At 40.9% G+C, this 14,041-nt stretch overlaps 1 protein-coding gene across 3 annotated transcripts in view; it reads right to left on the bottom strand.

The window, feature by feature from the left end:
- Positions 1 to 1,559: 1,559 nt before the first annotated feature.
- Positions 1,560 to 14,041, bottom strand: part of LOC147120408 (myosin light chain kinase, smooth muscle-like) — a 604,168-nt gene continuing 591,686 nt past the window's right edge. For 2 of the 3 annotated variants that reach the window (XM_085986292.1, XM_085986291.1), the window contains exon 32: positions 1,560 to 13,915. In XM_085986292.1, coding sequence (XP_085842418.1) covers positions 13,674 to 13,915 — 242 coding nt within the window. In that variant the 3' untranslated portion in view covers positions 1,560 to 13,673. The remainder of the gene's footprint in view (positions 13,916 to 14,041) is intronic. The other variant, XR_015078189.1, reaches the window with a different exon arrangement.

Raw genomic sequence — 14,041 nt, 5'->3', positions numbered from 1 at the left:
ATGTGCTCACTGATCTACATTGGATCTCATTCTGGCAAAGTGTAAGGAAATATGGGTTTAGAAGGTATTTGGGGAAACCGGTTCAAAAGAATGAAAAGTTGCTGCCTTACCTGGAACAGTGGATCCAGGAACCTTAAACTGCTACAATTGCTAAGAAAAACAAAGGAGGAACCTTGAGATGTAAAACTCGTCACCTTGGCATTTCCCTCCCCAGCCGCAGCCATGTGTGCTGTAGAATTCGTATTCTTTTGTCCAATTCACGACCTCTTTAATTCGTTTATAATATTGGGCCTTGGTAGACTACATTTAATTTCTTAGCTTTGATAGGCCACAGTTCCATTTATTCCTCTAAATAAAGTAGTAAAGAGAACAATGTTTTGAGACTTGATTGCAGTCAGTAAGGTTGTTAGTTTCAAGGACTGCAGGATGGGTCATTGACCCAGAGACAATAGAAGCTTGTGATGAGACTGAAGACAGAGCTATGAGGGGCCCAGGCATCATTTGTGCCTGGACATGTATGTATTGTCAATATGATGGGGTAGGTTGGGGGCAGTATGGGAGAAAATGTGATTGGATGAATTCTATTGCAGTTCCTGTTTTTGGGGTATAACCTGGGGGCTTGGAACCACTCTCAGAAGAGTCAACAGCAAGCATCTGGAAGGTGGACGAGGATGAACTGTAGAGGGAAATTGGAACAAAGTAACAGTTTCTACCCAAGGAACACCAGGGTAATATAATTCTCAACTGTACCTTGTAAACTGCTGCTCAAATACTGTAATGTATTAAGTTTTACTTATATCAAATAAAAGCCACCACTATTACCAATATGGCGTCAGCTTCGGACAATTGGAAAGAATCATAGAATGGTTACAGCATAGAAGGAGGCCATTTGGCCGGTCGAGCCCGTGCCGGCTCTCTGCAAGAGCACTTCAGCTAGTCCCACTTCCCCGCCCTTTCCCCGTAGCCATGCAAATGTTTTCCTTCAGGTATTTAGCTAATTCCCTTTTGAAAACCACGATTGAATCTGCCTCCACTACCCTATCAGCTGTGGCTCAGTGGGTAGCACACTTGCCACTGAGTCAGGTTGTGGGTTCAAGTCCCACTCCTGGGACTTGAGCACATAAAGCTCGGCTGACACTCCAATGCAGTGCTGAGGGAGTGCTACACTGTCGGAGGGTGCCTGTGAAGGAATAGCCATATTCTGAAAAATACACCATCCTATGAACAGAATTTTGACCTGCTAAAACATGATATACTGGGTCTGGAAGTCTGGAAGCCTTAACAATCAAAAACTGTAAACAGCATACAGACTTTTGAGATAAGATGGGTTGTTGACACTGAAACAATAGCCCTATTGAAGTAAAAGGTTGGAGGTTCTGGGAGGTCTGCAGCTTGGAAGGAACACAATGGTATGTACCCAGTTAAGTGTTATAAACCAACACTTCGGAAAGAAACATAGAAAGATTAAAGAAACATGTGCCTTTGTAAAAATGACATCAAATGAAATAAGGAGACAATGTTACAACCAACTGAGGCAAATAAGAATTGCATAGATCACCCTAGTTGAGATGTTTTTAATTTACACGTAAAAAGAATTGCACAGAATGGCTTCATAAAAATAACATCAAATGAAACACGGGAGGCACTAATCATCACATTGTTTTTGTGGTGAACTTGGAACACTTAGGAGACACGAAGTCTGTGTTACAACCAGTTGAGGTGTTCTAAATGCAAAAGATACAAACAGGAAACTTTGATAAAAATTATATCAAATAGTACCACTGCTGTCACATTGTTTTTATGATAAGCTTGAGACACCTACACAGCAGACCTAATTCTGCAAGCTACCAGCAGAACTGACAGTAAGAATAGAAGGAGTCAACAGAAAAATGACTAGAGATAATTAGCTTACATCAGCAGAAAACTTCAAAGGATATACCACTGCAAAAAGGGTATAAATATAGAATTTTCAAATGGCAAGATAGAATTCGCTGAAAGGGGCAAAGCAATTCTCACGCTCCAGAGCTGTAATTTTTTTAACTCTTTAATCTCGGGAATCAAAGGTATTTGATTTTGGTGGATATCCTGGAAAATAAGACAAAGAAATATAAAAATGTAACGAAGTTAAGATTTGAGAATAAGGATCTCTGATGATAAGAATTGTAAGCTATTTGTATTTGAACTGTTAGTGTTGTGATTGAATAAGTTACATGTCGGTTCTTTAATAAATCTTTTTATTTTTAGAATTGTCTCACATAGTACTTCTGTATCAAACTCATGAACTCAATCTCTGTACACTCTTTGGTGAGGAATTGCAGAATTCTGGAGGAGTTTTCCAGACCCTCATAATATCCAGAAGGTTACAGACTAGTTAAACTTATTAAAAGTGCTATCTGGAGGATGGTAACATCTTCAGGTCGTTCCTTTCCTTTAGGGAGAGATAGTCTGAACCTTTAGACCCAATTAAGCGTCTTTAGGATTCGGCTACCTCTAACTTTAGTTGAGAGTGAACGTCTGGGGAATACGCCTGATCTGGGGTAGCCCGAAAGGGTCTAGGACTAGTAACAATCCTTTCATGCCGTCTTTCAAATGAGATGTTAAACTGAGGCTCCATCTGCTCTCTTAGGTGGACGTAAAAGACCCCATGGCACTATTTTGAAGAGCAGGGGAGTTATCACCAGTGTCCTGGCCAATATGTATCCCTCAACCAACATAACAAAAGAAAAATTACCTGGTCATTATCACATTGCTGTTTGTGGGACCTTGCTTGTGCAAATTGGCTGCCATGTTTCCCACATTACAACAGTGACTGAACTTCAAAAGTACTTAGTTGGCTGTAAAGTGCTTTGAGACGTCCGGTGGTCATGAAAGGCGCTATATAAATGCAAGTCTTTCTTTTTTCTATCAGGCAGTGCATTCCAGATCCTAACCACTAGCTGCGTAAAAAAGCTTTTCCTCATGTTGCCTTTGGTTCTTTTGCCAATCTGTGTCCTCTGGTTCTCGACCCTTCCACCAATGGGAACAGTTTCTCTCTGTCTAGGCCCCTCATGATTTTGAACACCTCTATCAAATCCCCTCTCAACCATTTCTGTTCTAAGGAGAACAACCCCAGCTTCTCCAGTCTATCAACGTAACTGAAGTGTCTCATCCCTGGAATCATTCTTGTAAATCTTTTCTGCACCCTTTCTAAGGCCTTCACATCCTTCCTAAAGTGCGGTGCTCAGAATTGGACACAATACTGCAGTTGAGGCTGAACCAGAGTTTTGTAAAGGTTCATCATTACTTCCTTGCTTTTGTACTCTATGCCTCTATTTATGAAGCCCAGGATCCCATATGCTTTTTTAACCACTTTTTCAACCTGCCCTGCCACCTTCAATGATTTGTGCACAAAGACCCCCAGGTCTCTCTGTTCAAGCACCCCCTTTAGAATTGTACCCTTTAGTTTATATTGCCTCTCATTCTTCCTACCAAAATGTACCACTTCACACCTTTCTGCATTAAATTTCATCTGCCATGTGTCTGCCCATTCCACCAGCCTGTCTCTGTCCTCTTGAAGTCTATCACTATCCTCCTCACTGTACACGATACTTCCAAGTTTTGTGTCATCTGCAAATTTTGAAATTGTGCCTCGTACATCCAAGTCCAAGTCATTAATATATATCAAGAAAAGCACTGGTCCTAGAACCGACCCCTGGGGAATACCACTGTATACCTTCCTCCAGTCCGATAAACAACCGTTGACCATTACTCTCTGTTTCCTGTCACTTAGCCAATTTCGTATCCAAGGAGTCCAAAAGGACTACAAACTCAAATTTAAAATTCTCATCCTTGTGTTCAAATACCTCCTCGGCCTCACTCTTCCTTATCTCTGTAAACTCCTCCAGCCCTACAGCCCTCCGAGATCTTTGCGCTCCTCCAATTCTGGCCTCTTGCACATTCCTGATTTTAATTGCTCCACCATTGACGGCCGTGCCTTCAGATGCCTGGGTCCTATGCTCTCGAATTCCTTCCCTAAGTCTCTCTGCCTCGCTCTCCTCTGTCCTAGTATTTTCTTACGTGGCTCAGCGTCAAATTTTGTTTGATAATGCTCCTGTGAAGTGCCTTGGGACATTTTACTACGTTAAAGGCGCTATATAAATGCAAGTTGTTGTTGTTTTGACAATGAAGTGCACATCATGGGTCCATTGCACATTGTGAGGCATCAAGTGCTGCATATACATATGAGATATGTCTTACTTGCAAACTTAACCTTGAACTGAGAGGATAGAAACAGCTATATTGCTTTTATTTTCTATTATTAAGCTATTTTGAAGTACTGATAAGATACATAATGCATATTGTTCTGTATTGTTTCATGTGTTCCTTTTTATTAGATTTTCTTTAAAACATTATATTTGATTGCTCCTGTAAAATTGGTAGCTTAAATACTGAAGATTAAATGCAATAAAGTGCACTACATATATCTGCACACTACCAAGCACAAACATTAATGAGAAATTAATGTTTATGATAAACTACTTGAATCCAAGTTGCATGACTCTGATAAACATCACATAGATTGAGGAAGAATACAATGTGGTAACTATTAATATCACTCATTAATATTACTGTTAGTATTAACTTTGGTAAAATAAATCCTATATGAGTATAACATTTTAATTTGAGCAGTAGTATACAAGATAGGCATTGATGTGAAGAACATACCAAATTTTACATGTTCCTTTTTAAAATTCTGCCACTATAACCAACATACTATATAAATCCTAACGCTAAGGTATGTTCCAACTTCTAACATGATTTTATGTTAAATATAACTGGATTTCTAGTAGCTGCTTTTTAAACTTCTTTTCCTCATTCATATATTTATGAAGTCTCTGTGCAGTCTATTGCATAGCACTTGCAGAGGTATACATTGGGACATAATTTACATTGTGGTAGTCAGAGTGCAGTGCATGTGATGGGAACAGCATGCAGTTCGGAATCAGGCAATGATTCCTGGGACTTGACTAATTCAGAGGTATCAAGGGTTTTACAATTTGGTGCTGGGTCTTACAGGGTTGGAGAACTGTCTTTGGCGGAGCACTTTGAGGTCCCTGCTTCTTGGTGATGTTTTACTAAGTGGACGCTCTGCCCAGTAGACTGTAAAAATGGCTTTGGATTCCTAGCTACATAATAGGACCCTGATTTAAATATATTCATGATGCTTCAGGCGTGGTAAGATGTCAGCAAACCAGCAGTAAATCTACCGCCTTGATTTTAACTCCTGTACCGCCCGGTTACCGCCAGGCGGAGGGAGTTAAAATCCCATTAAGACCACTATTCTGTAGCACAGTGTGTTAGGACAAGGGTTTGAACCCGTGATTCACTACATGACACATTCTCTATCTTGTCAGAGACTGAGTAATTCGACTTGCACGCAAAACGGATGTAAAATTCTACAGAGCGATGGCTCCGCATGCCGTGCCAGCCTGAGGCCCGAGCCAAATTTTGGCTTTGTGCTCCATCTTTAAATCCCTCCAATCAGGTTTCCGCCCTTGCCACAGTACCGAAACGGCTCTCATCAAAGTCACAAATGACATCCTTTGGGACTGTGACAAAGGTAAACTAGCCCTCCTCGTCCTTCTTGACTTGTCTGCAGCCTTTGACATGGTTGATCACTCCAACCTCCTCCATCGCCTCTCCACCATCGTCCAGCTGGGTGGGACTGCACTCGCCTGGTTCCATTCTTATCTCTCTAATCGTAGCCAGAGAATACACCTGCAATGGTTTCTCTTCCCACTCCCACATCGTTACCTCTGGTGTCTCCCAAGGATCTATTCTTGGCCCCCTCCTATTTCTCACCTACATGTTGCCCCTTGGCGACATCATCCAAAAACACAGCACCAGTTTCCACATATATGCTGATGACACCCAGCTCTACCTCACTAACACTTCTCTCAACCCCTCCACGGTCTCTAAATTGTCTGACTGCTTGTCCGACATCCAGTTCTGAATGAGCAGAAATTTTCTCCCATTAAATATTGGGAAGACCGAAGCCATTGTTTTCGGTCCCCGCCACAAACTCCGTTCCCTAGCCACTGACTCCATCCCTCTCTCTAATATCTGTCTGAGGCTGAACCACACTGTTTGCAACCTTGGTGTCATATTTGACCCTGAAATGAGCTTCAACCACATATCCGCAGCATAACTAAGACCGCCTATTTCCACCTCCGTAACATCACCCGTCTCCGCCCTTGCCTCAGCTCATCCGCTGGTGAAACCCCCATTCGTGCCTTTGTTACCTCTGGACTTGACTATTCCAACGCACTCCTGGCTGGCCTCCCACAGTGTAGCCTATGTAAACTTGAGGTCATCCAAAACTCGACTGCACTTGTCCTAACTCGCACCAAGTCCCGTTCACCCATCACCCCTGTGCTCGCTGATCTACATTGGCTCCCGGTTAAGCAACGCTTCAATTTCAAACTTCTCAGCCTTGTTTTCAAATCCCTCCATGGCCTCGCCCCTCCCTATCTCTGTAATCTCCTTCAGTCCTACAACCCCCCGAGATATCTGCGCTCCTCTAATTCTGGCCTCTTGAGCATCCCTGGTTATAACCGCTCAACCTTTGGTGGCCGTGCCTTCTATTGTCGAGGCCCTAAGCTCTGGAATTCCCTGCCTAAACCTCTCTGCCTCGCTACCTCTCTTTCCTCCTTTAAGACACTCCTTAAAACCTACCTCTTTGACCAAGCTTTTGTTCATCTGCCCTAATTTCTCCTTGTGTGGCTCGGTGTCAAATTTTTATAATTGTCTTTTTACACTCCTGTGAAGCGCTTTGGGACGTTTTACTATGTTAAAGGCACTATATAAATACAAGTTGTTGTTGTTTGGATTTAATTTAAATGCTGCCGGCGAGCTGTGGCACCAAACAGGCGCTCTTCTGCAGCTCGCTGTTCGGGAAGGGCGGGAAATCGTCTGGCTCCTACGTCGAGCCGGTTGGTAAGTCGGGTCTGCACGGAGGAGGAGATCCCAGTGGGAGGGGGCTTAAACGTGATGGTAGTGGGTTGGAGATTTTTTTGTGGGCCCAGGAAGAGGACTCCTCCTTACAAAGCAGAGCATGCATGGTGCAAGTGGGGCGTAAGAATTTCACATCCAGGGTCCTACTTTTTAAAAATTTGTTTATGGAATGTGGGCATTGCCCATCCCTAATTGAGAAGGTGGTGGTGAGCCACCTTCTTGAACCGCTGCAGTCTGTGTGGTGAAGGTACTCCCACAGTGCTGCTAGGAGGGAGTTCCTAGATTTTGACCCAGCGACGATGACGGAACGGCATTATAATTCTACTACCGGCATAGGAATTTGATTTGCATAATTAAGGAGCTGAACGGCTGTTTCAGGCGAGTGCCCTGGAAGACGAAAAGTCACCTGAGCCAATATGGTGTCTGCTGCATTTCAGGTGTAGTTGGATGTGGAAGATCGTGACATGAAATTCAAAGTTCTAATGCCGCTTTTACACCAGATAAAACAAGACTGTGAGTTGAATTTCTCCCCCACAGTGGGGGAATTTTAACTTATAAAAAACAGGTGGGTTTGGAGTGTGGGGGTAGTTAAATTGCTAAAAATCGGAATCCGGACCTGAACCCGCCCACTTCTGATTTTAATGGGACGGTGGCGGGCAGCCAACCCGCTGCCAGGAGGTGGGACATCAATTTAAATATTTTGATGAGGCTGGAAGCCTCTTCTTTAACCTCCATTTTGATTTTAACTGCAGCTGGACAGGTTTTACACACCTTGTAAAACCCGACAGTTACAGCAAGGTGACACCTACCTCCTGGATTCAGGGTCCCTGCCTAACCCATTCCTGTGATCGGAGACCCTCTCACCACGAGGCCTCTTATCACCTTCCCAGGCCACCCCCCCCCCACAATAACCCTGAGGCCGGCCACGATCCTGCGATGGCCGACCCTGATCTTCCCTTCCCTCCTCCCTACCCTGATCATCCTGATGCCAGCCATGATCTTCTGGTGGCCGGCCTCTATCTTCCTTTCCCTTCCCCCCACCCCCCGGTCCCTCGAAGGCCCCGATCTTCCTTTCCCCCCCCACCCCAATACATCTCGACGGCCCCGATTGCAACCCAGTGGAAAGCGTGCATGTGCGGACATTAGACAAGGGCAGGATCAGGGTCTGCTATGATACCACTTGAGATCAATAGCCTGCTGATGCACCCTGTCTGAATTCAAACCTGAAAAATGGTCATTTGAGTGAGGTACCAACGGGCTCTGCATTGCTTGTAAAACTACACCCCTGTATGAATTGACACCTTCAGGAGAGGAGGAAATAGTACCAAAAAATTTAAAAATGGTGAAAAAATAAATGACGTGTTGTCCATTCTTTTAATAACTGCATTCCAAAATACAAATATTGGGTAGTTGTTAGCATCGTAAACATTATAAAATTGTCTATACCTACTTCATCGGTTATTATTATGAAAAAGGTATTATTACCAAATTTAAAATGAGGTTCGATTTTAGTTTATGGTTGAAATAATTTTTTTGCATTTAACTGAATTAATTTTATGTTGATTGAATGCCACGTGCATCTTTAAATCCATAATTGCATTTATTAAGCAATATGACAGCAATGGAAACTGAAAATATGCTATTCAATTGGCCATTTATTCAAACCTAAAGCCTGGTACTGTACATGTTATTGAAAGGGTTGGAGAAATGTTCTGTCCTAGTGAACTACTGCACACTACAGTTAAATCTGATACAAAGGCTTTTCATCTCACATCTCCAAATGTCTAATTTTTTATCTGTAATACTTAAGATAATGCCATACTACAGTGCAGTATTGTTAAATTAGAGTACATTAGGTCTGTTAAAATCTGACGAATTCATAATCAAAGAAAATGTTTAACTATAAAGACTGGATGAAGTTGAGAGACACACACACTAAAATGGCCCGGGAATTGGTGTAATTGCTGAATATAGTTGAGATGATATTGGCTCATAAAATAATTGTACATATAAAGTTGGTGTTTATTATAGCCACCTTTGTCCCTCCAATTATTGTAACTGTGCATACTTCTTATAAAAACTTGCAAACTCTGCACCCAAGTTTTCTGTTCATGAACAGTTTTGTATTAAAAAGCAAAACAATACTCTTTAGATCAAGTGTACTTAATAGAAATGTAATATATATATATATATATATGTGTCTGTGTATGCATTTAGTTAGCCAGATGTCTGGCATATATGGAAACCCTTTCCTATGTTTAAGAGTCTTCCAATCAAGCTATTCAGAAATCAGCACTCACCTGTAGGATTTCTGTTTACCCAATATAAAGTGCACACTCTCTCTCCATAAGGACACATCCCACTTACCCAAATCCAGAGAGCTTAGTCACAGGTTGGCAGAGTTTAGAACCAACTATGCACAGGGGTGCTCCTTGACTTTCACCAGCTAAAACTACGTTGTGTACCAGTACAGAGCACTGGTAAGCCTCCCACTGCTTGGTTAGTTAGGACAACCCTACCCATTAGGGCTTTGGACTGCATGATTATCTGGAGTCAAGAATCTTGGTGACAGATCTACCCCTCCAGATTCTATCAGTAAGCTGGCCAATCATTAATAGTGCCATGAAGTACTCTGGATCTGCCTAGTTCGGGCATCCTATTATGGGTTGACTTTGTTGCAAGCTTCCATCATCAGGTATATCACCTTGGAGCCACCTTAATCCCAAAGAGATCCCAATTTGGATAGCAACTAGTTGGCCACATTAATATTGTGTGTTGCGTTTAATAGAAATGCAATACACAGTATTAGGGTAAGGATGTCCAAAATCAGAATAGACCAAAGCTAGCTGATTTTGTAGAAGCCATTTTAGAAACAATGGTTAGCAGGGATCATTATGTTTTGCATTCCCTAGTTCATTTTAATGTTGGAGTTGTAGATCGCTAAATAATCACTTGGAATTCCATTAAATAACTCCACTTGTAAGATATTGCTTCAGAAATGTATCAGCCCATAAATTCTAACTAGGCATGGAAGTTTAAGTGACCGTCAGTGAATTCTTAGGAATGGTATATAAGCTAACACAAGAAAAGTATAATCTTTAAACATATTTGAGTAAATAAATATATATGGTATGTTAAAATAAGTCACAGGGGTAACAACTATGTCATTTGCTGAAAAGTAATTTACTTAGTAAAGTTAGGATGACCTATGGTACAGGGTTTTAAGATTAGCTTAAGCATCTGAAACAGGGATCCAAAATGTGTTTGTGTGGTAGAAATGGTTTAAAAATGGTTGTTCTTTGGTACGTAACTAAGATAATCTGCACATTACATCAATGAAAAATGTAAGTAAACTATGCTTTTATAACTATATATTGAAATCTGTAGTATTTGAAATTTAAATTTAAATTATACAAATCTTTATGTTACAATCTGAAGCAGTTTGTTTATTGCACTATAAATGATTGGAAACTAGGATCACTTCCAAATGTAAAGTTTGGTTGCTAAACCAACCCACTTAAAATTTAAAATGTTCAACTAAAACTGCTTGACTTGGACTGCTGTTGTCTACCATCCAAACTAAAACTGGCTTAACTACTCCATTTCACAAGTTACGTGACATTCAGCATTATACATGTTGCAAGCTTATAAGACGCAACAACAATGTTATGATGCAGACACGTTGCAACTAATCCACGGTCAAAGATTTGTGGCTTTTTGGCACAGTATCAGTTCAAATTTGGAGGGGCAAAGCTGGTCCAGATCAAATTTACATAGGATGTAATGTAACCTGGTCTTATGTCAACACTTCAACCCTGATTTTCTAATGATAGCAAAAATGTTTGAGTTGGCCCCTGGTATAGACTTGCCTCATCTGGCACAGAGGGTGGGCCTTGCTGAATTTTCTAACAAGAATCCCTCCCCTAATTTGAAATGAATGGATAGCCTGACCAGAGAAGCTTGGCCTGAAGCACACTTGACTGGGGAATGGAAAATCTACCAATGCAACAGCTGTTAAAGGGCTGCAGCTTGTCATGAAAGAGAAACTTATGGCGTTGACAGAAAAATTGACTCATTGTTCACAATGGTATAGGAGAACATGTGGGCAGCACTGCTACCTTAGATGCAGAAAGCTTAGAGGTCTTGCAGCAGGAAAGGAAAGTGTCCCTATTTGTAGTTGAAGGCCAATTTCTAGTAAAAGTCCAGGTGGAATTGGCATGGAGGGGTATCACTGACTGAGGCAGTGCAGCCAACCAGATCTCTTATAACTGGTTCTAAATGAGGAATAAGTTTGCTGGTATCAGGAAGGAGGTGAAGGTAACTGTTCTCAATTTTGTTCATATTTCTTGTAGGGACCACCAACTATTGCACAAACTTAAGTTGGGATAGGCCACATCCTCTGGATGGTCCCATTTGAAGCACTGCACAAAAAATATTGCCCTTTTGTACACTTTTCTTGAAGGCAGAGGAGGTAGTCAAGGAACAGCAAACATATTGTTGAAATGCTTCTGTGATTTAGAGTTTCTCAGTGGGGTCAGCAGCTATGGATGCAGAGGATAGCCATTAATCCAATGCTTCATCCCCTTCAAATAATGTAGGCACTGTGAGCTGCCACACAATGAAGGCATCATGGCTCCTTCCTGGATAATGGCCACTGATATATGCACTGATGATTACTGTTATCACCTAAACAGTAATTGAGTAAAAAAAACCTTTCTGTACACGTAGGCCAAGGGTCTGATACAAAGCGTTGTGATGCCTATATGGGTGCCTGCCATCTATAATGCATTGCACTCAAGAAAATCTGCCACCCAGTGAAAGCTAGGTGGCCTATACAGCTGATGCCTCCTTTCCATAGGAAAAGCGATGAAGTCATTGCTGCCTGCAAACATGCATGTGTGCACTGCAGACTGCCTGATGCAGCAGATGTCCCTTGTGATGGATTGGAAGGATCAGCTGGCATGAAAACTTCATGCTGAGGTAACCTTTTATTTGAAAGAGCTGTCCCTGTTCCAAATGTTGTCTACAGGTTATCCTACAGCAAACTATACATTTCTGTGACAGCTGCTCTTGTGAACAAAGAGAAGTCTATCTCTTATATGTCCAGGCAAGTGTGGAAAGCATGGGTCCTGGAGGCAGTGCTGGGTGCAGACCAAAACACCTCAGGTATATCTGCATCTGCATTTGTTGAACTCTTCATTTAAATCTAAATTCTTCTCTAAATTATACATTATATTTGGAACACCCGAAGGAATACCTCACCAATTTGCACGGTGCGATTTAAAAGCCAGCAGAAACCAAGAACAATGAAGGAAAACATTGGCAAGGGAAAAAGAACAAAATGGTTCCAAAACCAAATAAAGCAAAATGTAAATAAAAATGCAAAAAAAAAAAATTGAAATGAGGCCCAAATTGCCCATCGAAATATTAAACGCAATGGAAATCAGGGCACAAAGTCAAGGCCGGGTTTTCTAATCTGTGCTCATTGCCAGCCAGGCTCCATGCCATGGGTGAAACCTCAGAGAATTAGGGCATTTGAGTCTAATGCAGGACCTCTCCAATGCATCAACAAGCAACTGGATTAGGCAATGTTAAACACAGTCTATTTATTTATTGTGTACTTAGATTTGTTTAAAAATGAGGTGTACCATTTTATGCTCTCAAGTACAATTTTAGTTAAGTACTATGCAACAATATGCTTTGCGATGTCTTATGGCATTATCCTTACATTCAGTTCATATGAATCGAATTATTTGTGAGTTCCATTCTCTATTTTAGTTTTAGATTCAAAGTGCGCATTGCAAAGTGATAGAGCAATATTAAAAATAATTTTCTGTTTAATTTTCAAACAGCAGGATTTGGTAACCAATGTTACCTTTCTGTGAAGTTTACATTCTTAGACTTTTATTATAAATCATAAACAAAGCTGTATTTTTGTGTATGTAGTAATAAAAATGAATAGCTGATTGGTGAAAAGAAATTGGGGTGTTGAACTCCTGTCTGAGATCTGTGTTACAAAACCAGTAAAAGTATCAACTGTATTATTGTCAAAAACCATAAACTAAAGTGACACATAAAAAGCAATGTGAAAACATAAAAATATAAAAGGTGCAGTGTAATGTAAACAAAATATGTGTTTAAAATATCTTTAGATCACAGAAAGTTCCATACATCTGCAAGTCCAGAAGCTGGATGAGATCCAGAAACTAGGATTCATCAGCCTCTCAGACATCTGTACATGCAAATAGGGATCTACAAAGAACTGAGTCAAAGAACCAAGAGATTAAATTGGCAGGTTTCAAAATAACTGGTTTAGAAGCATTAGGTCCAAAGAATTCCTAAATTCCTCTGAAAAAGAAAGTGATTATTGCTGTAAATTGGTAAATGTGGGTGAAACTGAACCAAGAATATATAGTACGTATGCTGTGGTGTTCAGATGGAAATATATCCATCATTTGGTAAGTGGGTGGGTTCTAATCTTAAATTCCCAGGCAGGACTGCAATATTCTATGGTGATTTCTTAGGCATAGAATGCATATATATATATCCATAAATACCTTCCATGCCTTGGAAATTAACAAAGAACTTTGCATAGTCAAACCCTTGGTTTTTTTTTACATAGGTTTTAATAGTATAGAATCTAACATCAGTCAAAATGCATATCCCTACAAGCAACACTTTTACTTTGATTCAGTGTTACTCATCTTGTCTTCTTCCGTTGTTTCCACAATGAGCTCAGATGTCCAGGTGGCTTCTCCTAGGCTGTTGATGGCCTTGCAAGTATATTTGCCATCATCATGTGCAGATACCTCAGAAACAATCAAACAGCAGTTTCCATCTTCATCGTATTCAATTTGGTAGTGACGAGACTCCTTGATAGGCTGCTCACCTTTGTACCAGATAACTTCAGGATCAGGATAGCCTGTGAAGAATATGCAATCATTACACTGTTAGAAGTGCTCATATACACAAATTATGCAGTTACTTTTCAACAAATAAACTACCAGTTGTTACTGATGGATTGCTCCTTCAGTGCAGTTTGCAACTT

The sequence above is a fragment of the Somniosus microcephalus genome, chromosome 4 (assembly GCF_052327205.1).
Source record: "Somniosus microcephalus isolate GS21.2 chromosome 4, FLI_Smic_1.0, whole genome shotgun sequence".
Taxonomy (NCBI): Eukaryota; Metazoa; Chordata; class Chondrichthyes; order Squaliformes; family Somniosidae; genus Somniosus; species Somniosus microcephalus.
Note: the sequence above shows the minus strand (reverse complement) of the source record. Positions and strands in the feature narration are given on the sequence as shown.